The 23,295-nt window shown below is 51.9% G+C and overlaps 10 protein-coding genes and 4 non-coding genes across 14 annotated transcripts; 6 read left to right on the forward strand and 8 right to left on the reverse strand.

The window, feature by feature from the left end:
* Positions 1 to 51: 51 nt before the first annotated feature.
* ASPVEDRAFT_86172 (uncharacterized protein) lies at positions 52 to 1,699 on the reverse strand (the record flags this gene model as incomplete). The annotated part of the gene is made up of 4 exons (XM_040817801.1): positions 52 to 222; positions 288 to 403; positions 473 to 1,303; positions 1,354 to 1,699. The coding sequence occupies 4 exons, from the start codon at positions 1,697 to 1,699 to the stop codon at positions 52 to 54; spliced, it is 1,464 nt and encodes a 487-aa protein (XP_040670554.1).
* Positions 1,700 to 3,266: 1,567 nt separating this feature from the next.
* On the forward strand, positions 3,267 to 4,686 carry ASPVEDRAFT_813992 (O-methyltransferase). Its single transcript, XM_040817035.1, has 4 exons — positions 3,267 to 3,338; positions 3,406 to 3,521; positions 3,606 to 4,205; positions 4,271 to 4,686. The coding sequence occupies exons 3-4, from the start codon at positions 3,680 to 3,682 to the stop codon at positions 4,477 to 4,479; spliced, it is 735 nt and encodes a 244-aa protein (XP_040670555.1). The 5' UTR covers positions 3,267 to 3,338; positions 3,406 to 3,521; positions 3,606 to 3,679; the 3' UTR covers positions 4,480 to 4,686.
* Positions 4,687 to 4,941: 255 nt separating this feature from the next.
* Positions 4,942 to 5,907, forward strand: ASPVEDRAFT_86174 (PLP-dependent cysteine synthase family protein; the record flags this gene model as incomplete). Its single annotated transcript, XM_040817802.1, has 1 exon — positions 4,942 to 5,907. One exon carries the CDS (start codon positions 4,942 to 4,944, stop codon positions 5,905 to 5,907), a length of 966 nt encoding a protein of 321 aa, XP_040670556.1.
* Positions 5,908 to 6,374: 467 nt separating this feature from the next.
* ASPVEDRAFT_54898 (putative very-long-chain acyl-CoA synthetase family protein (CefD1)) lies at positions 6,375 to 8,393 on the forward strand (the record flags this gene model as incomplete). Its single annotated transcript, XM_040814989.1, has 3 exons — positions 6,375 to 6,384; positions 6,447 to 7,908; positions 7,979 to 8,393. 3 exons carry the CDS (start codon positions 6,375 to 6,377, stop codon positions 8,391 to 8,393), a joined length of 1,887 nt encoding a protein of 628 aa, XP_040670557.1.
* A 199-nt stretch (positions 8,394 to 8,592) lies between these two features.
* mcsA (putative citrate synthase Cit1) lies at positions 8,593 to 10,106 on the reverse strand (the record flags this gene model as incomplete). The annotated part of the gene is made up of 3 exons (XM_040807383.1): positions 8,593 to 8,793; positions 8,850 to 9,983; positions 10,059 to 10,106. The coding sequence occupies 3 exons, from the start codon at positions 10,104 to 10,106 to the stop codon at positions 8,593 to 8,595; spliced, it is 1,383 nt and encodes a 460-aa protein (XP_040670558.1).
* Positions 10,107 to 10,924: 818 nt separating this feature from the next.
* ASPVEDRAFT_64112 (putative mRNA-nucleus export ATPase (Elf1)) lies at positions 10,925 to 14,942 on the forward strand. The gene is made up of 5 exons (XM_040815712.1): positions 10,925 to 11,079; positions 11,138 to 13,211; positions 13,267 to 13,833; positions 13,884 to 14,558; positions 14,616 to 14,942. Exons 2-5 carry the CDS (start codon positions 11,155 to 11,157, stop codon positions 14,671 to 14,673), a joined length of 3,357 nt encoding a protein of 1,118 aa, XP_040670559.1. The 5' UTR covers positions 10,925 to 11,079; positions 11,138 to 11,154; the 3' UTR covers positions 14,674 to 14,942.
* A 402-nt stretch (positions 14,943 to 15,344) lies between these two features.
* On the forward strand, positions 15,345 to 15,416 carry ASPVEDRAFT_t108. The gene has a single exon. It is a non-coding gene; the product is annotated as a tRNA-Arg (tRNA).
* Positions 15,417 to 16,085: 669 nt separating this feature from the next.
* On the reverse strand, positions 16,086 to 16,173 carry ASPVEDRAFT_t116. Its single transcript has one exon. It is a non-coding gene; the product is annotated as a tRNA-Arg (tRNA).
* Positions 16,174 to 16,259: 86 nt separating this feature from the next.
* On the reverse strand, positions 16,260 to 16,347 carry ASPVEDRAFT_t115. Its single transcript has one exon. It is a non-coding gene; the product is annotated as a tRNA-Arg (tRNA).
* Positions 16,321 to 18,603, reverse strand: ASPVEDRAFT_44324 (putative flavin containing polyamine oxidase). Its single transcript, XM_040813031.1, has 6 exons — positions 18,459 to 18,603; positions 18,377 to 18,407; positions 18,194 to 18,331; positions 18,089 to 18,136; positions 17,787 to 18,039; positions 16,321 to 17,710 (listed from the first exon to the last, which is right to left on the reverse strand). Exons 1-6 carry the CDS (start codon positions 18,575 to 18,577, stop codon positions 16,716 to 16,718), a joined length of 1,584 nt encoding a protein of 527 aa, XP_040670560.1. The 5' UTR covers positions 18,578 to 18,603; the 3' UTR covers positions 16,321 to 16,715.
* Positions 18,604 to 19,291: 688 nt separating this feature from the next.
* Positions 19,292 to 19,664, reverse strand: ASPVEDRAFT_86179 (uncharacterized protein; the record flags this gene model as incomplete). The annotated part of the gene is made up of 3 exons (XM_040817803.1): positions 19,292 to 19,452; positions 19,499 to 19,530; positions 19,588 to 19,664. 3 exons carry the CDS (start codon positions 19,662 to 19,664, stop codon positions 19,292 to 19,294), a joined length of 270 nt encoding a protein of 89 aa, XP_040670561.1.
* A 350-nt stretch (positions 19,665 to 20,014) lies between these two features.
* ASPVEDRAFT_t114 lies at positions 20,015 to 20,095 on the reverse strand. The gene has a single exon. It is a non-coding gene; the product is annotated as a tRNA-Ser (tRNA).
* A 701-nt stretch (positions 20,096 to 20,796) lies between these two features.
* Positions 20,797 to 22,420, forward strand: ASPVEDRAFT_892741 (glycoside hydrolase family 28 protein). Its single transcript, XM_040818568.1, has 3 exons — positions 20,797 to 21,160; positions 21,212 to 21,357; positions 21,430 to 22,420. Exons 1-3 carry the CDS (start codon positions 20,846 to 20,848, stop codon positions 22,163 to 22,165), a joined length of 1,197 nt encoding a protein of 398 aa, XP_040670562.1. The 5' UTR covers positions 20,797 to 20,845; the 3' UTR covers positions 22,166 to 22,420.
* ASPVEDRAFT_44328 (putative short-chain dehydrogenase/reductase family protein) lies at positions 22,069 to 23,237 on the reverse strand. Its single transcript, XM_040813032.1, has 3 exons — positions 22,697 to 23,237; positions 22,464 to 22,647; positions 22,069 to 22,415 (listed from the first exon to the last, which is right to left on the reverse strand). Exons 1-3 carry the CDS (start codon positions 23,179 to 23,181, stop codon positions 22,359 to 22,361), a joined length of 726 nt encoding a protein of 241 aa, XP_040670563.1. The 5' UTR covers positions 23,182 to 23,237; the 3' UTR covers positions 22,069 to 22,358.
* Positions 23,238 to 23,295: the final 58 nt, after the last annotated feature.

The following is a 23,295-nucleotide window of genomic DNA, read 5'->3' on the forward strand; positions in this document are numbered from 1 at the left end:
GTATGTACTAGCTTAATCACACTACCTCAAACTTAATAAAACAACTACGTGTTAATAAGCATAATACAAAACCGACTCATCACTCGTCTGGCGGATCTTGCGGTTCGCACGCATAAGCCAAAACCTCATGGCCCAAGCACCGGCGGCACAGGCGATAGAGAAAGCAGCGCTCGAAGACATAGCGATCGTATAGCGGGGCTCATCAGAGGAAGGCCATAGGTACTAGACAGTGTGTATTAGCAAGGAATTACTATGACTTGAGCCTAGCGCGGACAGTCACAACATACCGGAGTCCAAATGAATGAAACATTAGCACAGGTGTTGACGATGGCCAATGCCGATGCCTTCTTTTCTTTTGTCTGGCCACAGGTGCTGGAGACCCAGCCGAGGATAACTGAGTTGACTGTCAGATGATGGTTAGTTAAGGTCTCATTTGGATTATTTGCACTGTGTTCGGGTGTAGGGAGAGTACCTGCGTATGTTCCTATCGAAAAGACAACCATGGCGAAGTATCTTGCACCGGTATTGAGGGTTGCGCAGCCGAGCACGAAACCGATTATGGCAACGGTTTTGGCGATGGTGATGTGCCAGGTTCGCTCGTTGAAGTGGCCGGAACTCCATGACCAGAACACGGATATGAACCCTGCAATGAGATAGGGCGGGCATGTAAGAACTAGAGTGATGGTTGTGTTGAACCCTAGAGTCTCAACAGCCGTTGGGAAGAAGTTCTTGAACCCGTTGGCTGCTAGGTGCATGTGTTGCATAAAGGCGAAGAGCCAAACCCGGGGGTCGCGAGCGGCCTCCTTCACACCGCTGAAGGTGCTGGTTTGGTGTCGAGCTCCGACGGTATCGGCGAGGATGCGGTCATGGGCGAGTTGACGCTCCTCCTGGTTAAGCCATCTGGTATTGAGAGGGTCGTCTGGGAGTACAAAGACAGCACCAATGGCAACGACGAAGGTGACCGCACCCTGGAGAATGAAGAGCCACTGCCAGCCAGAGATGCCGCCCAGATTATCCATACCATGGAAGATACCGGCGGCAATAAGGCCAGCAAAGGCTGTGGCAAGAATGTTTCCTGTATAGAGAATGGAGATGCGGGTTGCAATTTCTTTGCGCGTGTAAAAGATAGAAAGCATGTACAAGGCCCCGGGGTAGTAAGGGGTTTCCGTAAGACCCAGGAAGAACCGAACTAGCAGAAGGCCTGTAAAGTCTTTGGCCAATGCAGTGAGTGCACTGACCACAGCCCATGCAGCCATGGCCCCGGACATGTACAATGATGGCCTCAGTCGTGTGATTAACATGTCTATGTTGGAGTCAGAGCTAGTGCGTTTTCCATATTCCCGAAACACTTACTACTAGGGACCTGCCCGAGGATATACCCAACAAAGAGGATGGAAACGCAAGTTTGGTATTGAGACGAGGAGAGATTCAGATCCTCTTCAAGGTCATTCAGCCTAGCCAGGGCGATGGCATTGCGGTCGAGGTAGTTTAGCCAGTACATCAACCAAAGAGTGGGCATAATCCATATATCGAGCTTGCGCACCAAGCGGATTTCAGCTGGATCAGTCTTCTTGCGTGCGCCAGAGTAATCGCCATCTTGCGGGCGCTGCTGCTGCTTGAGATGGTCTATGGTATCTTCTCGGTGCAAGGCCTCGGGCTTTTCGTCACCGATATCCTGGAGATCTTTCTTTTCAGACATGGCGTTGGCGCGAGGTATGCAGAAGGATCTAGGAATGGAATTTAAAGATTTCCTCAGGGTCCCCTCCTAATGAGCGCGGCAGATGAGCCGGCTTTATACCAACCATCTTTGTGGATTTAGTTTTCCATTTTTGCCCTAGGTATGCCCTCTTGCAAATTGTCACACCTCCTTTCTTTCCCCAGACATGTCACCCCGCACGAGAATAACGTTCCCCAGTTTTATCAGCTTGCTTGGCATATCAAGCCAGGATGAAACCCAAGCAAACGAGGCCCAATAGGACATGAGACCCCTACTATGTCCACGCGCGGCATCTCTTGAGCGCCTTGGGATACGGCTTCTAAGGGAAGCAGACTCTTGAGGAGGAGGGGAAGCATCAGATCCAAGGCTTGTCGAAAAGGGAATCCCGAGGAGAATCGACGCTTGTATGGACGCAAAGCGGTTGGTATCCGGCTTCCAAGACCACAGCCTCGTCATTCCCGTGCTTGGCTGACGGCCAGCCCGAAGCAAAAACCATGCGGACATAACATGTCCGATAATGGATAAGCAAAGTCCGCCAACAAGCTATATCTTCTCCTTGGTCCCCTCCAGAAATTAACTTTGTGTCGTTGTGTGGCTGATGCCAAATATGCCGGAGGTCTTGGATCCACGAAAACACGACGCCGCCAAGTCGAAATTCCATCATGAGAGATTTTCTAGCTGAGTTTTTTTACCGGGAAATTCTCGGGTCATCTCTATGAATGGATTTTGAGCTGTTTATGTGACGTCCTTGGCATGTAGCGATGAGGTTCAAGAAGAGAGTCTGTACCCCGCGGAGCCAAGGATCCCAGCCGAGACGAGGAAGTCGGCGAAATATCCACATCTGTACTTTGGGCTTTTAGTTATGCAACCGTCAGCAATCAGTGCCATAAACTTACCAACCCCACGAGCGTGCCATACTTTATGCGGTGGGCAATGCACGGTTCCAAGCCAAGAGGCCTTGGCCAGTCTTCAGTAACTGCGAAGGAGAAGGATGCATTTCGTTTCCTTCGATTGGCCATCGTTGCGGTCCGTCGAGATTGGGGGTCTGTCCCACTGGCCAAGCCTGTCGTCTGATCCATTTGAGGCCAGCGCGCGTGGACCAAGGCCGGATTTCCCTTGATGGCGAAACCTTTCTGGGCTATTTGCAATGATTTGGATCAGAGGCCAAAGCCAGACGAGAGGGAATGGGTATGGACGGTCTGGCAGATAACATATTCCGGACTGAGGGAATATCAGTTGCCGCGCTGGATGTGTCTTTTGGAGTGTGCCCAGGCGAGGGTGTTATGAATTAGGCCTCCGAAGCGGTTCCATCGGGTGGACAACCAGACATAATGGAGAGACGGGGACAAAGAAATGCCGGCTGAGAGCTGACTGGAGGTCATCAGGTGACACAGGCTCCGTCTCTTCCCTCCGCGTTTCCCTCATGATTCTCTTCTGTCTTTCTCTCAATATTCGTCACGGTCAATCGCAGATTAGGCAATCGGCGACATTGCGGACTCAGGATATATACCGTCTTTGGGGTGTTGGGTTGTTTCAGACAGCCCCATGGACGGCGGGCAGCGTGGTTCAGAGTCCAAAATGATGGCAGTCGTTGGATTCATCGCTCTTCCAATCCGAAATCGTGAGTTTTCGAGGCCTGGACGAGGTTGTTGAATCGGCTTAGGAGACTGGGTTAATGGCGGGGACAGAGTATTATATCCCCCCTCGGTGCTGGATAGGATATTCGTTCACCCTATCCATTCAGTCGGCTATTCGGAAGATGCGGCTAGAGTCTCCGTCTTATCCGACTCTGTCTGATTTGTAGGTAGGTAGTCTGCATCGACCTCACCTGCAGTGAGTCACTAGATCCACTCGATTTATCGATCTCCCCCACTTAACTGACAGAAAGAAGTCACCAACACCATCACGTCCGTCAGCTACAATCGACGCGATCAACTTCGCCTTTTTTGAACCCCGATAAACATGTCCTCCCCATCCCCAGTAGATGCTCCAGAGCACATCCTCCAGCTTCTCTCCAAGCTCCACCGCATCTCGCTCGAGCAAGAAGCCGCAATCTCCAAGAAGAATGGCAAGGTAATATCCACAGACGTCCAAGACGAACTCAACAACAAGAATGATGGCTCCGAACCCCGAAGCGCGTTTGACCAGCTCATGCTTGATAAATTCATCGCACTAGATGAAGATAAGTGCCAATTCATGTACCAGCTCATCACGGCGATGGGCGCAACCAATGTCATCGAAGCAGGCACCAGTTTCGGTGTCAGCACCATCTATCTCGCGCTTGCAGTTTCCAAGACCAAGGCCGCAACCGGCAAGTCAGGCATCGTGATCGCGACAGAGAAGGAAGCCCAAAAGGCCGAGGTTGCGCGCAAGTACTGGGCTGAGTGTGGGGATGTAGTGAGTCGCGAGATTGATCTGCGCGAAGGTGATTTACTTGAGACTCTAAAGACGGAACTACCGCAGCAGGTTGATTTTCTTCTACTTGATAGTAAGTTGAAAGATCATATACTCCTAGGTGGGTAGGGGTTGCCCCGTGCTAAGGATCCGATCTAGTCTGGTGCCCACTTGCTCTGCCGACGGTAAAGATCGTCCAGCCTCACCTTCGACCTGGTGCAGTTATACTCGCCGATAACACCATCTCTGCTGCAGAGGGGTATGCAGATCTGCTGGCTTATTTGAGGAATCCTAAGAATGGCTTCCGGAATACAACCCTTCCTTTTACTAATGGGTTTGAAATGAGTGTATACCAGCCGGCCAAGTAGGTCGAATCTCTGGGAAAGCTAACTGCGCTCTAACTGCATCTATGCTGATATTCTGAAAATAAATCACATATACCAGTTGAAGATATGATCCAATTTCAAGCGAATTTAGATATGGTCTAAATGAGAACGTGCCTGTATATCGGTCTATTTAAAGATTCTCCAACTACTCGACAATAACACACCAAGGATAAGAAGACCAGATAGCTGTAGAATTAGTAGCTCTGTTCAGCCGCAGGAGCTAGTGTTGGGTATTTTTAGAACTGTCACCATTTTGAGCATTCAGTCTCGCTGTCTCCGCCGGTCCCACTTTGTCTTCCCATTGACGATACGAAACTGGTGACTCAGGCGCAACGAGTTTCTTCTGCCATCAACTCAGTGGTATAAATCCACCATCACCACCATCATTAATCCCACCCCTAATCCAACACTACCTCTCAAAGCAAACCACTCAAAAACAACAAAATGTCTCTCCCTCCACCCCCACCATCAACTACCTCCCTCGCCACAATCGGCAACACCCCAGTCCTCCACCTCACAAACATAAACCCAGACCCCTCCACCCACGCCTCCATATACCTCAAGCTCGAATCCACCAACCCCACAGGCTCCTACAAGGACCGCATGGCGCAATCCATGCTCGACGCTGCCGAGCGCCGCGGCGACCTAAAGCCCGGCATGACAGTCGTCGAAGCAACAGGCGGGAGCACAGGGTCTTCACTAGCCTTCATCTGCGCGATGAAGGGGTACAGATTCCACGTTGTGTGCTCGGATGTCTTTGCGCAGGAGAAGATCCGGACCATGCGCGCTTTCGGCGCCGATGTGGATCTTGTCCCCTGTCCTGGGGGGAAGATTACGAAGGAGCTTTTCCCTGAGATGATGAGGCGCGCGAAGGCGGTGGTTGACTCTGATGAGAAGGGGCATTACTATACGAATCAGTTTCGGAATGCGGATGCGTTGCAGGGGTATGAGGTGCTGGGGAGGGAGTTGGTGCAGCAGTTTCCCCGTGGGATTGATGCGTTTTGTGGCGCGGCGGGGAGTGCAGGGATGGTGATGGGGGTGTCGAGGGTTTTGAAGAAGGAGGAGGGATTCCAGACTAAGGTTGTGGTGCTTGAGCCTGCATCGTCGCCGGTGATGACTGAGGGGAGGGCTGGTGTGCATGGCGTTGAAGGGATTGCGCCAGGGTTTGTGCCGCCGCATTTGGATGAAGCTCTGTATGATGAGGCGAGGGCGATCTCGGAGGAAGAGGGGCGGGCAATGTGTCGTCGGCTTGCGAGGGAGGAGGGCATTCTGGCTGGGACGTCGACGGGGCTGAATGTTGTCGCTGCGGTTGCGTTGGCGAAGGAGTTGGGGCCTGGGAAGACGGTGGTGACTGTTGCTTGTGATACGGGGTTGAAGTATATGAACAGCGATCTATTTGCTGAGAGCTGAGTAGGTCTTTGTATAGACGTGTATAGATTTCCTATCTCGCCGTTTTCACATTGCGCCGAATACTATATAGGTATGTAAAGGTATCAAACCATCCAGAATTAATAATGAGATTCGTATACTTCCTTTCAGGATAGTTCAACTGGGAAGACTGTTTATTTTGCACATTGGGACGAACCAACCAACAATTAACGACCAGAATTCCTCCACATCTCAGTTCCATTTTATTGGGACAAACAAGCAACAAAGCCCACATCCCAGCCCAATCAGAGTCCCATCACAAGAGCGCCGACTCTCCACGCAGAGAAAATGCGGAGACAAGCCGAGGATCAAGGACGGTTCACGGCTATTTCTGTGATCTCCCCGCATTTCTTCCAGCTCGCTTTATACCCTGACGCTTCGACTTCTCTCGCTTTGTATCTTGTCATTGTCGAGCTCGGCAGCAGAGAATTAATCACTTAATTGTCAAGATGGCTCTCGGTACTTCTGCCCCTACACGTACTCCCCAGAGCAAGAAAATTGCATACTAATCAATTCTATAGCGACCGCCGCCTCCGCAACACTAGCCGCGTACCTTAACGCCAAATTCCACATAGCAAAGGACGTCAAGGGTCTCTTGGTTGCGTCGCGCTCCTTTCGACGCCATGACCAGGAAGCCGCCAAGGGCAAGCTGAACGCCTGGTTCGTCTTCGAGGCTTCAGTATCCAAGTACCCAGACATGCTGGCAATCTGGTCGCGCGAAGGCACGTATACATACCGCGAAACCTACGAGCGAGCATGCCAGTACGCGCACTTCTTCCTCTCCAAAGGCGTGAAGCGCGGCGAGCTCGTCGCGCTGTATTTGCAGAACAGGCCGGAATTTGTGTTTGCGTGGCTGGGGCTGTGGAGTTTGGGGTGTGCACCGGCGGCGATTAATTATAATCTCACGGGTGATGCGCTGGTGCATTGCTTGCGGATTAGTGGTGCAAGGCTGGTACTTGTTGATGACGATTCAGGGTGTCTCGAGCGGATCGAGGGTATCCAGGGGGTGCTTGGTGGGGAGCTGAGGATGGAGACTGTTGTTGTGGATGAGAAGTTCAATGTCGATGTGATTCCCAGCTTCCCTGGTACTGTTCCTGAAGGGGGGAAGTTGGCGATGGATACTTCCGGGGAGTACCCGTCCATCCTGCTGTATACGTCTGGAACGACGGGTAACCCGAAAGGATGTGCGTACACCATGTCGAGGCTGTACCAGTCGTTTATCCTACGGCGGGATGGGATGGGTGATATAGACGGGCCTGATGGTGATAGATGGTACTCATGCATGCCGTTGTACCACGGAACCTCTGCGATGTCGCTTATCATCTGCCTGAGTACGGGGATGTCGATAGCGATTGGGCGCAAGTTCAGCGTGCGACAGTTCTGGACAGACATCCGCGACTCGGACGCCACGGCGTTCGTGTATGTGGGCGAGGCAGCGCGGTATCTACTTGCGGCACCACCATCGACGCTGGACAAGGACCACCGTGTGCGAATGATGTACGGGAATGGACTGAGACCTGATATCTGGGAACGCTTCAGGGAACGATTTAATGTGCCCGAGATCGGAGAGTTCTTCAACAGTACAGAGGGCATATTCGCGCTGTTTAACCATAACAAGGGACCCTTTACGGCTGGCAGCGTGGGCCATCACGGTCTGATTGCCCGGCTGCTGATGAACAACACTTTTGTGCCTGTCGCGATTGACCCGAATACGGGAGATGTACTTCGAGACCCAGAGACAGGGTTCGTGGTTCGTGCTCCGTATGAAGTTGGTGGTGAAATCCTCGTCAATGTCCCAGGGAAAGAAGCGTTCCAGGGCTACTGGGCCAACGAAGAGGCCACGAACAAGAAATTCCTCCAGAACGTTTTCAAGAAGGGGGATCTCTATTACCGGTCTGGCGATGCACTCAGACGACAATCAGACGGGCGTTGGTACTTCCTAGATCGCCTAGGCGACACCTTCCGGTGGAAGAGTGAGAACGTGTACGTCCCTCAATTATTCACCAATCCCCTTCACTTATAGAAGCCAAATGCTAACAAATACCACGAACAGCGCAACAGCCGAAGTCTCTGAAGTTCTCGGCGCATTCCCAGCCATCCTCGAGGCAAACGTCTACGGCGTCACGGTCCCCAACCATGAAGGTCGTGCAGGCTGTGCCGCACTCCAACTCAGACAGGGAAGCACAGACGCCGACCTTAAAGACCTAGCTCGGTTCTTGCGTGCCCGACTCCCCAAATACGCCGTGCCAGTGTTCCTGCGCGTTGTGGAGAACTCGACGCACACGGACAACCATAAGCAGGGGAAGGTAGCACTACGTGAGGAAGGGGTTGATCCAGAGAAGATCGGAAGTAAGGTGAGTGAGGGTAAGGATGATCGGTTTTTCTGGCTGCAGCCAGGGGACGAAGGGTATAAGCCGTTTGGGGGCGCTGAGTGGGGGTCGATCGTTGGTAGGAAGGTTAGGTTGTAGATTTATGCAGGATTCAAACAGAGGTGCGCTAGGCCAGGCCTTGGCCTTCGCATGCCTACCATCTTGTTGTTATGTAAATACGATTCCAAATATATATACGCATGAGTAGACTCTATGATCTAGTCTATTGAACTAACTAATTGATTGCAAGCTACGGGGTACATAACGGAATATCATTAAACACAAAAAGACGCGGCGTTTACTTTTTCAGTCCAAGCAGGTTGATGCTCTTGGGTCGCTCGATGGGGAGACCCAGGGCGCGATCCCAGACCAGCTGCACAAGGGGTCCCAGGGCACGGCTGACTCCGAAAGTCACGGTGTAGTACAGGGGCTGCTGGAAGCCGTAGTGGTAGAAGAGCACACCGGAGGCGGCATCCACGTTGGGGTGGGGGTTCTTGGTCTAAATTCCGATATTAGCATGGTCACAGGTATAGAATTCTGGCTAAGGGGAAGTACCTTTCCGTGTTCAGTGAGAACGCCAGGGGCGATCTCGGAGTTCTTCTTGACGAGCTGGAAGACTGGGTTGGCGAGAACATCCTTGCGGGTGTCCGCAAAGTCCATCAGCGCCTGGAAGCGAGGGTCAGGCTTGCGGAGCACGCCGTGGCCGTAACCAGGGACAACACGTCCAGACTTGAGGGTGTCCCAGAGGTAAGTGCGGACGTCCTCGTCGGTGAACTTGGTTCCGATCTTGTCCTGCATGGAGAGGATCCAGCGAAGAACTTCCTGTGCGGCGAGACCGTGGAGCGGGCCAGCAAGACCAAGGAGACCAGCAGAGTAACTGAGGAAGGGGTCGCTGAGGGCGCTGCCGACGAGGTGGGTAGCGTGGGCGGAAACGTTGCCGCCCTCGTGGTCTCCGTGAAGAGCGAGGTAGAGACGGAGGAGGTCATGGAAGTCACCGTTCTGGGTGCCACCCTTGCCGAGGAGCTCGGCGAAGTTGTAAGACCAATCCTGGGCCGGGTCGAGCTTCTGTCTGCCGACGACATCGACTTCGTCCGGGCGGAAAACGAGGGCCGCGACACGGGGGATCTTTGCGAGAAGGGAGATGGCATCGTCGAATGTGGGCTCCCAGTAGTCAGCCTTGTTGATGCCCTTTTCGTAGAGCTTGGCAAATTTAGACTCGGTGTTGAGAGCGGCGGTAATGATCGAGATTTGGGTCATAGGGTGCATGTGGCGGGGGAACGACTTGACCAGGTCGAGGATGTGGTCAGGGAGGTGTGATTCCTCAGCCAACTGGCGAGAAAAGGCGCGGATCTGGCTGGTGGACGGCACCTGGCCGGTCAAGAGCAGCCAGAACATGGCCTCCGGGAGCATCTCAGTGCCAGTGGGGCCCTTGGGCAGCTCCTTCTGGCAGTCCTTGATGGTCTTGCCGTGGAAGCGAATGCCCTCATCGGCGTCGAGAACAGAGCCCTCCCAGAGCATGCTCTTGAGGCCACGCATGCCACCAATGACGCTGGAAACCTTGACATCGCCGATAACCTCATCGCCCTGCTTCTTCACCTCAGCCAGCAGCTCGCGCTTGGCAGGGATGACGGCCTTGAGGGCGGATTTAAGGTCGGGCTCGGCCGTAGCATAACCGCGGCGGGAGATTGTCTACAGAAACATTGTTAACTCAATTCAATGGATTGGTTCTCCTTGCGGTCGGTCGGTGGGATGGAGCAAAACTACCTGGGCTAGCCGAGAGGCATGGCGGGCGGTGCGGAGGGGGAGAGCCATCTTCAAAGTAAGGCTGACTTGCTTGGAAGTAAAGTTTGTACAGAGATGAGTGGAGAGTGGAATTGAAGCTCTGGGGAGGGGAGGAGAGGAAAGAAAAGCGCTGCAGGGAGGGACGTGACGTTAAACGAAATGCAGCTCGGCGATGGTGAGGCGGATCGGTTGGCCGCGGTGTCGGGGAGGGATGCAACAGACCGAGGCTATCTCCGGCACATGAGCAGCCTCCATGCGTCCGATTTACGGAAGGATTCAATTCGGACTTACAGCGGGCGAGGTCGGCTTAATCTTTCTATAATTTACAGGCTCTATACGTTTTTTTCTTTCTTCCTGTGGAAGAACAGGAATTGATGGTGTTGCATGGGGTTCTTATCGCTCGGCTATCACATGAGGGGTTCGGCAAGCCTATTACGGGGTAACCAGTATGGGGTACAGCTGGCGAGGGAAATAATGAGGCTTATATAGGTCGATATACAACACTGACAAGTCAAATCAGCTTGGGGACCTAGGAATAACCATTCAATTAAAGCAGAAGACTTAACTCTATCATGCTGAGCGCAGAAGAGGCCATGGCCCCATGTGAGGTGCGGGGTAGACCGAAAGCGGAAAGGACTAACACGGGGTATGGTGCCTCAGGAATCAGGCTCAAAGTGGCACAGCCACAGAGCAGTCCAGGTCCGCCACATTCCACCGTCCGAGCGTCTGATTGGGCACTCAGAGTTTTCTTCATTTTGTTCCTGATTGGTCGATAATTGAAGGCGCGGCTGCCTCAGGCGTAAATTTCTTTATCGCCAGGAAATTTTCCCAGTGCCCCTCGATCAGATCTCACTCACTCAATCTTCTCCTCCCAGTCGTTCGGGAGCTTCTCGTTTTCTTTCTCTTGTCTTTATTGAGTTTATTTACTGTTTTCTCTGTCATATTGTCTGCTTGTTTTTTGTTTTATACCCACAAAAGTTTGAACGACTGCATTTGCATCTCCGTGAGTCTGCTCCTCAGCCTGAGTCTCCTAGCTGGGACTAACAGAGGAAATATTATAGATAGAACGTGCAAGAGAATGCCGCATCTCGAAACCACGCCAGCCATGCCTACTATAGTCCCCAAATCATCCTCGGGAGTTCCCCCTACCGCCGAGGAAGTGTCTTCCCTCCTACACACTATATTCAATGCCGATACGTCGCAACAGTCGCTTGACGCCTCATATGCCCTAGCCAACCTCCTGATCCAGAGTGTTGGCCCCTTCTCCTTCTATACATACAATTTCATCCTCCCAGAGATCAAAAAGGCTGCTCTCGACAAGAAAAATGGCGCCAAACGTGAAAGTGCGATGCTGATCCTCGGTGCTCTGCTCGAACGTTTCCCTCCAGCCCACCCTCTCAGTGAGGTTATTTTCCTGCTTCAAGACGGTGGTGTTCTCGGCTTGGCCCTTGATTCGCTAGCAGATAAGGGCGCCGTTGTGCGTGACTCTGCCCAATATGCCATCGATGCCTTGTACATCGCCCTCAAGCCGGAAGCAAAAGTCAATGCTCTACTTCCCGCCCTTTCCAGCTATTTGAGCCGTGGAACCGGCAAATGGCAGGGTTTTGTCGGCGCTTACTCTCTCATTGAAAAGATGGCCCTTGAGGCGCAGATGGGTTCGGGTACCCAAGAACAGGAGCGGGAGAAGGATATCCTCCGCGAGGCCATGGGCAAAACCTTGAAGGATCTCATCCCACTGGTTGAGTCTGGTATGCACGATCTGAAAAACGAAGTTGTGAAGCGTGCCTGCAAGGCCATGAACGCCCTCACTACTCTCCTGTCCAACGACGACGTGGAACCCCGCATTCCCCTCCTCATCAAGACCATGGAGCAGCCCTCGGAGCAGACTCTGCAGAAGGCTATTCATGCCTTGTCGCAGACTACATTTGTTGCCATCGTTACTTCTCCCGTCCTGGCCCTGCTCACCCCTCTACTGGAGCGCTCGCTTAACGCACCCACCACACCTCAAGAGACACTGCGTCAGACCGTCGTTGTTGTAGAGAACTTGACAAAGCTGGTTCACGATCCCGCTGAGGCTCGTACTTTCTTGCCTAAGCTCAAACCTGGTGTCCAAGCCGTCAGGGACCGTGCTTCCCTCCCTGAGGTTCGAGAGCTTGCCACTCGCGCTATGGATGTCATGGAAAAGGCCATGAGCGACAAGGATATCGCCGCCGGCTCTATTGCCAAAGTTACCCCCGATGAGGTCCTTGCCGTCCTTGACGCCAAAATCCAGGAGAATGGCGGCCTAGCCCGCCCTGATGCAGTCACCTTGTTCCAACTCGGTAAGACCTATGTCGCCGAGATTGTTCGTGAGGATGTCAACTGTCGCATGCATGATCGCATCCCTGGATGCATCAGCCCTTATTTGCGCGGTCTGCTCTCTGAGGAGAAGCACGAACAAGTTGCTGCCGCCGTTCAGGCCCACTACGTTGAAGAGGATGAGCGCAAGTTCGGCAAGCCTATCCCAGACGACCCTAATGAGGTTGAGATCGTCAACGCCAACTTCTCGCTCGCTTATGGTGGCATGCTGCTACTATCTCACACCAACTTGCGATTGTTGAAGGGACACCGCTATGGTCTTTGCGGCCGTAACGGTGCCGGAAAGTCAACGCTCATGCGCAGCATTGCGAACGACAAGCTCGAAGGTTTCCCGCCCCCAGATCAGGTCCGAACCTGTTTTGTTGAGCACAACCAGGGAGAGGATGCCGATCTCACCATTTTCAATTATGTCAAGAAAGATCCTAAGATTGCTGCGGAGGGCGATGAGCACATTCGCAGCGTTTTGCTCGAATTCGGTTTTACCGATGGTCCTGAAGGCCGACAGTCGCAGGGAGTCGGCTCCTTGTCTGGTGGTTGGAAGATGAAGCTGGCTCTAGCTCGTGCCATGCTCCTGAAGGCCGATGTGCTCCTTCTTGACGAACCTACTAACCATCTGGATGTTGCCAACGTCAAGTGGCTACAAGACTATCTCAAGCAGCATACCGATATCACCAGTCTGATCGTCAGTCACGACTCTGGCTTCTTGGATGAAGTCTGTACAGATATCTACCATTACGAACAGAAGAAGCTGGTTTGCTACAAGGGAAACCTGGCCGAGTAAGCATTTCCTCCCGTCTGTATCATCGTATGAATGAAGACTAATCCGCCGCAGTTTTGTCAAGGTCAAGCCTGAAGGAAAGAGTTATTATACCCTATCGGCTTCCAACGTTCAATTCAAGTTCCCGCCCCCCGGTATCCTTTCCGGTATCAAGTCCAACACCCGTTCGATTTTGCGCATGACCAACTGCTCCTACACCTATCCAGGAGCCAACAAGCCATCGCTAACTGAAGCATCATTGTCGCTTACTTTGTCGTCTCGTGTTGCGATCATCGGCGGAAACGGTGCGGGTAAATCTACTTTCATCAAGATGTTGACCGGTGAAACCATTCCCCAGACCGGAAAGGTGGAGAAGCACCCCAACCTGCGTATCGGCTACATCAAGCAGCACGCCTTGGAGCACGTCGAGATGCACTTGGAAAAAACCCCTAGCCAGTATTTGCAGTGGCGTTACGCCAACGGAGATGACCGTGAGGTCTTCCTCAAGCAGACCCGTATTCTTACGGATGAGGACAAGGCACAGTTGGAGAAGCCAGTTGACCTTGGCGACGGCCGTGGACCTCGCCGCATTGAAACCTTGATTGGTCGCCAGAAGTGGAAGAAGTCGTTCCAATATGAAGTGTATGTACCCTCGATAACCGACAAGGCCTGCAGCAACTAACATGGCACAGTAAATGGGTTGGTCTCCTCCCGAAGCACAACACCATGATCTCTCGCGAAACCCTCCTCGAGCTTGGTTTCTTCAAGATGGTGCAAGAGTTTGATGACCACGAGGCTTCTCGTGAGGGTCTTGGTTTCCGTGTTTTGGAGCCCAAGGTCATCGCCAAGCACTTCGAGGATGTCGGTCTCGACCCCGAAATCGCCAACCACAACGAAATTTCTGGTCTCTCTGGTGGACAGAAGGTCAAGGTTGTCCTCGCCGGAGCCATGTGGAACAACCCTCACTTGCTCGTGCTGGACGAGCCCACTAACTTCTTGGATCGTGACTCGCTCGGTGGTCTCGCCGTCGCTATCCGCGACTTCAAGGGTGGTGTTGTCATGATTTCTCACAACGAAGAATTCGTCGGAGCTCTGTGCCCAGAACAACTGCACATTGCTGACGGTCGGATTGTCGCTCGCACTAATGCTGCTATTTCTCTGGATCGCTTCGAGGACAGCGCCTCCTCCACTCCACAGCCCGGTAGCACTGCCGCCAGTTCCCTGGCCAACAGTGCAGCCGCCTCAGCAGTCAACTCCGGCGCCGAGGATCAAGGCGAACTCAAGTTCAAGGCAAGAAAGAAGAAGAAGATGACGCGTGCGCAGTTGAAGGAGCGTGAAGCTCGCCGCCGTCTTCGTCACATCGAATGGTAAGTCGTTTTGTCTGATAAAATACTCAGCAACTCAAAGCTAACTCACTTCAACAGGCTCAACAGTCCTAAGGGAACTCCCAAGCCGGCCGATACCGACGATGAGGCTGATTAAATGACTCGTTTCTTGGATTGATGCGTGATGAATTTACCTAATGTTCTGGGATAGACGGTGTTTACTTTGAGTCTTGTCGTATATACCTATAGACTTAGTGTTATAGTTCTGCTTCCTTGGCTGCTTTTGCCCATGAATTCATTGTTTTGATCTCATCATTTGCTGCTCATCTACGTAGGTCGGTCTATCCGTTAGGGTCTTGCCTTAGGTATTTGAATGAATTGTTCACTTCTAGGTGGGCTCAGTTGGAGGATAACACTTCCTCACTCACAAACGGGGCACCCAGTACGCTACTAGAAGAATGCAAAAACCCTCAACGAGGTAGCTCCGCTTCTTGAGAGTAAGTCCAATGGCGAGGGGGTCGGGCAGGTGAAACAAGCTCGCAGACAGAACGATTATTAAACAACAGATGAACGATGGAATCACCTTGTGGCACCCCATATAATATCCAAAAAATATAACCCACACTAGGCCAAAGCTCCGCTGAATTGTGGATGCACCGGACTGGATAGAGACTGATGATATCTTTATCGCTGCAGAGTGAATAAACCACATCTTGAACAAACAATTGAACAAAGAACAGCACACTAGGAGTTAGAAGCTGTAACATGTAGTGCTAAAGATTAGCTCTTCCTCATAATGGCAAAGGCAAATGTACTTTTCAACAAGTAGGCCGGCTGGCCCAATGGCAAGGCGTTTGACTACGAATCAAAAGATTGCAGGTTCGATCCCTGCGTCGGTCAATACTTTTTGGTGTATTTTTTTTTGGCACAATTGTGCTCGGGGCAAGAGGTCAAATACGGGACAAACTGCTCTTTCACAGCTTTCTGCCTGTTGCTTTTTTTGATAGACAGCTTTCCACCTTCCCTTTTTGTGGTTTTGTAGTGCCTTGCAGATAGTGTTGCTATTGTCTGGTATTTTTCTAGTGAATTTCCTTCAACAAATTAGGGTTCCAGGTGGGCTTAGATGAATCTGGCAGATGAAACCCTATTCCATAGCAAAGCCAGTTCCTTTTTCTGTTCCTGTAGTAGCAGCGGTGATCGGAGGGTGGCCTTGGTCGTGGAACTTATATACCACTGTGTTCCGCATCGTTGAGGTGTATGGCCTTGGGGTCGGTCGGTTAGACTACGCTTGAGGACCAGGAAGGAACAAACCGCTGACTATAATCACTAACCAAGGTGCAGGCACATTCAATCTGCCTTTGATGTTACAGGGAAACAATGTAGCAATCATCTAGTGCCTCCCGCGTATAAACGACGCAGGCTACGTCCTCGAATGGTTGAAGAGAGAGAGTCAACCTGACGGACAACAATCTGGGGCTTATATATGGTTTTCCACAACCCATGCGTTACCAAGGATGCCGTACACAAAACTTTCACAAGGTAGGCAAAAAAGCATGGAAAAACAAAAAATGACCGAGACGGGGCTCGAACCCGCAATCTCCAGTGTAATGGTACGTAGCAACCGAAAACTGGCGCCTTACCATTAGGCCACCCGGCCAATACATCATGTAATTTTTTCCTAAAATGTCATCTAAGGGTATAGGTCTAAATCCACCTAAAGAGCAATTTTTGACCAAAAAACTATGACCGAGACGGGGCTCGAACCCGCAATCTCCAGTGTGAGGGTGTCACAGAACCGAAAACTGGCGCCTTACCATTAGGCCACCCGGCCGGAGTTAAGGGATTTATGATCCTATTTGCGTACATAAGCTAGAGGGGTAATTAATTGCCAGAAAATTAATGTCTTTGGCATACTCTGCTCAAACACCCAGCTTAAATCTTTATCTCGCACTTGATAATTGATTTACCTGTATTCAAGAGATGCAGTGGTGTTTTATAGTGAAAACTATGGCAGTGTAAGTGCCCAGTTTTCAAGGTAGGGCATTTCATTGGCGTGGTGGTTGTTTGGGTCAATCGTTATGTTGCTATATATGTTCTGCTCTCGGAAGTACATAGCCTTAACCAAGACAAATCATATAACTCACGATACAGCAAAAGTTGGAGATTTTACCCAGTGAAGTCGAGGCCATATCAACACCGCTACAAATCGGTACTGTTCACTGGCCACCCATTCTCGACGGTATATGATTTGACCGGGCTCGTCCCATGCAGCACATCATAGTGCGTCCTGTCCCCACAAGTTTCAGTCCCATAGAGGCTGACACACTCATCCTTTAGCAAGGCCGCTACATTCTGGCCTGCCTCGCGCCCTTCATACCACGCTCCGTGCAGGAACCCAAAGTACTGTGCGCTGGTTGCTTCGCCGGCGAACCAGAGGCGGTCCACATTCGCACGCAGATTCTGGTGCATCTCCAATGAGGTACCAACTGGCCAGTTCGAGTAGCTGCCGTATGCCCAGGGCTCACTCGACCAACGCGGGTAGGCAAAAGCGATGGGGTCAGGGATTTCCTTATCAGGGAACATGTCGCGGAGGACTTCGAGGATTTGTTCCTTGGTCTCTTCGTCTGATTGCAGCTCAGCGCGGTACGCTTGGCTCTCGACGACGGTGACGAAGATGATGTTTGAGCCTGGGAGGAAGCCCTCGGTTGACATGGACTGGAAGACGGGGTAGTACCCGCGGGTCGCGGGGTCGGCGTAGAGAAAGTACTGTGTGTCCTCGGGCCAGAAGGTCTCGTTGAACTGCATGAAGATCTTGGTGTATGTGCCCATGGCGAATTTCTCGATTGCCGTTTGCTTCCAATCCGGGAGGGCGGGGGCGAAATCGACGTCGCTGTTCTGCAGCACGCCGACTGAGAACGTGCAGATGGCGTAGGCGGCGCTGATGCAACTGCCATCGCTGTTACGGACGATCACGCCGTCAGAGCTATGCTCGATGTCGGTGACCTGGGTGTTGAGACGGACTCGGGGGTCATTCGGTTTAAGGAAGGTGTCTGCCTCGCCTTGGATAATGGCGCTGTACCCACGCTTGTCTATGACGAGGTTGTTTCTGTCGCCGAACTGGTTGAATGTCAGGTTCTCTCCGGCGACGCCGAAGACAAACGAGCTCGTGTCTGGGGAGGAGGCGGCCTCCCAATCTGTGCTTCTGTTAGCGATGGGACCCAGCAAATGCAGCGTTACGAACGGGTCTCGTTGCCTCGTTCTGTCTCATACCCCAGTTCCACCATTCGACTGCCTGTGCTTTCATGTCATCTTTGTGGGGTCTCCAGCCAGCCAGTGCCAGGCCAGATCGGGCAGTCATGTCCTGGATGTTCTCGTTGAGAATCTGCCCCGCCGTTTCAGACGCATTCTCAGACAGCTCTGCATAGGTGTCGAGGACGTCTGTGTAATCCGTATACCCAGTTTCGTTGTAAGTGAGAATTGAGTCGTAGTTGGAGTATGTGTTTTTGAGTTGGTATTTTTTGGCCTGAGATGTTAGACCCTTCCAATATTTAATCCCTAGGTAAGATGCTCACCAGTCTCCAAACAGGGTTCTCAACCTCGGACGACCCCAGACCTTGCACCTACAGCGTGTGAGTAGAGATGTTCTTGAAATCAGATCCGCGACGAATGACACTCACCCAGTTCGCGCCATATTCGATAACGTACGGATCCCCATTCGGGTCCTCGCCAAAGTCGGTGTGCCAGACTCGGCCTCCCAGAACGTCTCTGTACTCGAGAATGACAAAGTCCGCTACCGAAGCATTTGACAGTGCTTGCTGGTGATATTAGTCGCGGCCATCGATAAGACGGAGAAAACAAACCGCAGCGGTAACACCGGCCATTCCACCTCCCCTAATTCGGTCAGCTCCACACCCCTACACCGGTAAACAGAGGAAGACTTACAGAATGGCCACGGTAGTTTTGGTGCACTGCGCATCATCAGCCCGCGGGTGTGCGACATGGCCGACACTGAGCTGGATGGCAGAGCCCGAGAGGGCGAGAAAGAGGGTGGTGAGATGCATGGAGGGCGCTTGAGAGGGAGAGAAAGAAGCAGATCAGGGACAGAGAGATACCATCCTAAATATACCCACCGCATGGCACTTGATCTGCTCCTCTTTGAGATAAGGGCTGGCGTGTGATCAGCAAGAATTCTTGGCGGGCCTGTGGAGGATTGAGGCCTAACAAAAAGCAAGGGAGTTTCTTTTTGAAGATCGACGAGTGCAAATGAAGCTATCTCATGCAGAAGCAGAACAGGCAGGTCCAGTCGGTGGCGTCACATCACAGGCTGGCCCTGGATCGAAGGAAGGATGGGGCTACGAATGAAGATCATCGCTTTTGGTCCGAGATGCAGAGCTCCGCATGGACATTCCTGATCTACTCGTAGCACTGCATGCCGCTGACCGAAAGGGATGTCTCTGTAAAGTGTATATGCGGGATTCAGTGAATTTACAGCTGAGGGGAAAGAGTGAGACTGTTATTGCTTTCCTGCAGCCTCCGCAGCAGATGGATCGCTTGTCCTTCGTCTTTTGAGAATCCAACAAAAATGCTCCATTATGCCATGTGTATGCAACGTTAAACAAATTGGATCATAAGTCGCTAAACAATACATGAAGGAAGAGAATCCCAACCCTGCAAGAACCGGCTGCGCAAGGTGTGAGAAATGATGGTAATGAATGCACCGTACTCCGACTCCAACTCCGACTCCAATTTGACGCCAGCGCCAACAGCTAAAACCATCACCGAACCTCATAAGCTTCCAGCGCTTTTTGTAGATCGTCTATGTTGTCCTTGTATCCATAGGCGTCCATGAGTTGCTGGTTTTTCCGGATTCGCTCTTCCTCAGCGATGTGGATATGCGAGTCCGTTCGCATGGTCCCGTACTGGGTTATCCCGTAGCCTGTGGAGTCAGCCTCGCCCGTCGCGACGAGAGGGTAAACACGTACCGATAGCGATGGTCGCAAGTAGAGGAATAGACCTGGAACACAGAAATGATTAGAGAGGCGATGGAGGATTCCAGGGTGGCGAGGCGTACCAGCGTCTGGAGACGGGGCCGGGCCGCTTCCATGAAGGCCGCGGCGGAGAATGGGGAGCGGATAGATCGGGTTGCATAGTGAGATTTGAGTTTAGCTCAGTAGATATTATTTCGATGTTCGACTTGCACGGTGGTGCGTGAGAGATGGAGGAGAGCTGCTTAAAAAGGAGCGACAGATGGAGATCAGGCCATCAGCCGGTCCCGGTCGCATGATGGGCTTCCCCTCACCCGCTTTCTGCGTCATGGATTACCGAGGGACTCGCACTTGGATCCCACGGAAGGCACTTCAGTCCGGGGTAGCGCGTAATACTTTGTCCCATAGGCTGTGTATGCCGCTGATCCCTGCCGACAAGAGCTGCCAGGACCGGCCCGGTTGCGATATACGGAGGAATAATCGGCAGAAAGGGCAAAAACAATAATAATAATACGACAAGACAGAGATTCGAACTCTGGCCTCCGAAGAGACAGCATTTCGAGTGCTGCGCCTTAACCGCTCGGCCATCTTGCCACAATTATAAAAATAATTTGACCCCAACGTCACTCTGAGTCAGCAGATGCACCCCACTATATTGCACCCACCTCATGCCGTGCCAGCTCACTTGTCAGGTACGTATTTGGGTGCTATCCCCCGGAAATCACGCTATGCTTACGGTTGTCTAGCCCGTGCGCAGCATGCATGGACGAGACATGAATGAAAGTTTGAATTAGATTGTCTGTGCTCCACCTGACGATCTTCGGTCTCACATAGACATTAGTACGTACGCGTTTCACCCTGCTGGGTCATCTTTCGGGCACTTTTCATGGACATCCTGCTTAATATCAGCCGTTTGGCAGAAATTAATAATGTGCATATTATAGGCGGTTCAATAATGTGCGCTATAGCTCCTGCCGAAGCATGGACCAAAAATGCTGGTATATTGAAGACCGTAGAATTTAGGGCTAAGTTTCAGATACATCCTGACTTTCCGACCACTCCTAGTTTGATGAATCCCATTAATTTATCTGAAATGAACTCCTGTATTGGCAAGGCTTGTCTCGTTCATTCCACCAGTAGCGGACGCCTGCTCGAGTCAAGCATGACAAGCTTTGCAACTCATTGATTGATCCGATTCAGTTGTTTCTCCGTCGAGTAGTCTTGTCTCCTCGGAGGTCTGTAGTATAAATATCACCCCAATGTTGTCTCTTTTTGGATCGAAAAACGGCTTAATCCTCTTTCTATAGTGATTTCTGTTGATACTCTTACTGTTTATCTGTCAAAATGAAGCGCTGTGCGCTCTTAGTTCCCTTTGTTCCAGTTGTTCTTGGATCCTCATCTACTGGCATAATCCCTACTTCGACAGCGTCTCAAATTCCAGTCTCTGTGCCTTCTATCACCAATCATCCCACACCGGCCTCCGCGTCTTTCACCGGAAATGGTGGCACTACCTGCACCGTGACCGACTACGCCTCCATCTCTTCGGCCGTTGCATCCTGCTCCAACATTCTCCTGTCCGATATCTCAGCTCCTCCATCGAGCACAATCGACCTGCAGGACCTGCAGACCGGCGCCGCTGTCATCTTCGATGGTACCACAGTAAGCCTCCCCTTTCCACCAAACCAATGATACATCTAACCTGCTCCATAGACATTCGGCGAAACGGCCGATAGTGACTTCGACCCTATCGTCATCTCCGGCACAGACATAACCATCACCGGCAACGATGGCCACGTTATCGACGGCAACGGACAGGCGTATTGGGATGGCCAGGGCTCGAACGGTGGCTCAGACAAGTACTATACACCCCCAGCCCTTACTTCTACCATTCCATACCTCTACTTCAAAAAGCTAACCAACAAACCTAGACCAGACCACTTCATCGTCCTCAAGCACCTCACCAACTCCGTCGTCTCAAACCTCGTCATCCAGAACTGGCCCGTGCACTGCTTCGACATCGAGAACACCGAGTCCCTCACCATCACAGGCCTGACCCTCAACAACACAGCTGGCGATGAGCCCAATGACGCCAGCGACGGCGACCCCGCGGCGCACAACTCCGACGGATTCGATATCAAGTCTTCGACGGACCTGCTGCTGCAGAACACAAATGTATATAACCAGGATGACTGCGTCGCGGTTACGTCGGGGACAAATATCACCGTCGACGGGATGTACTGCTCGGGTGGACACGGGCTGAGTATTGGATCCATTGGCGGGAAGAGCGATAACACCGTGAACGGGGTTGTATTTTCGAACTCGCAGGTCGTGGACTCCCAGAATGGGTGCAGGATTAAGACGAATGAGGGGGAGACAGGGGATGTGGAGAATATTCGGTATGAGAATATTCAGTTGAAGGGGATTAGTGATTATGGGATTGTGGTGCAGCAGGATTACTTGAATGGTGGGCCGACTGGGGATCCGAGTAATGGGGTTACTATCAAGAATGTTGAGTTTGTGGATGTTGAGGGCACGATGAGTGATGGGAAGGATTATTATATTCTTTGCGGGGATGGGAGCTGCTCGAACTTTTCGTTTGACGGGGTGAGTATTACTGGGGGTAGTGGTGATAGTTGTAACTATCCTGACTCTGGGTGTCCTTGATTCTGGGTCTTCTTTAATGAACCAGGGTATATAAAGGACCTGAACCAAAGGTTTTGACAGTGGCCGTGATGGCTGTACGAACCGGTTGACGCCGCCTACACCATATCTGGTATATGCTATACAATAGGATAGATAAAGCACTTTATTCTACCGATACTGACCTACAACGTATCTGTATTTCAGTGAAGCCAGTTTACTGGCCTTGGTTCTTTGGGGCTGGAGCAGCCGGTCCTTCGGGGGTAACGTACGCCTGTCACAGTTAGCTCATGGGTCTTGAGTTAGAGGGCTGAAAACATACCCTGGACATGCCACCATCAACAACAAAGTCCGATCCGTTGACAAAACTGCTCTCATCACTGGCCAGGAAGACAACAGCGTGGGCTTGCTCAATAGCCTCACCGAATCTTCCCATCGGGAAGTGCACCTCGCGGCGGTGACGCTTGGCCTGGTCATCACCCAGCCAATCTTGCAACAAAGGTGTGCTATATATCCATTAGTTACTAAGCAAATGAAAAAGAGTGTATAATATACTTCAACGGTGCTGGGCATAGAGCATTAAATCTGAATCCCTCTCTGGCGTGCACAATGGATAGTTCCCTCGTCAGTGCCAGAACAGCTCCCTTGGAAGCAGTGTACGCCAGCTGCGGCGTTGCACTACCCACCAGGGCTACCACACTCGCCGTGTTAATGATGCTTCCCTTGGTCTTCTTATGTCTCCGCAGACTCAGCACTGTATGCTTGCTTCCAAACCAAACACCCTTCACATTGATATTCTGCGTCATGTCCCAAATCTTCTCAGGGGTATCGATAGCATCGGCATCATCGGCGTGCATGATTCCTGCGTTGTTGAAGATCACATCCGTGCCGCCCCAGGCATCCTGGAATTCAATCATGGCCTGGACGTCGGATTCCTTGGAGACATCGCACTTGATGGTCTCAACGCGGGCTGCGGAGGGGACAAGCTCCCTGACTTTGGCGATGGCTTTCACGAGGGCGGGGGTGGAGATATCGGCCATAAGGACGTTGGCGCCCTCGCGGGCAAATAGGATGCTAGTTTCAAGGCCGATTCCGCTGCTGGAGTTAACGATGCATTCACTTGGGTGTGGTTCTTGGTCTTTGTGTGTGATTGT

The sequence above is a fragment of the Aspergillus versicolor genome (genome assembly GCF_001890125.1).
Source record: "Aspergillus versicolor CBS 583.65 unplaced genomic scaffold ASPVEscaffold_8, whole genome shotgun sequence".
Classification (NCBI taxonomy): Eukaryota; Fungi; Ascomycota; class Eurotiomycetes; order Eurotiales; family Aspergillaceae; genus Aspergillus; species Aspergillus versicolor.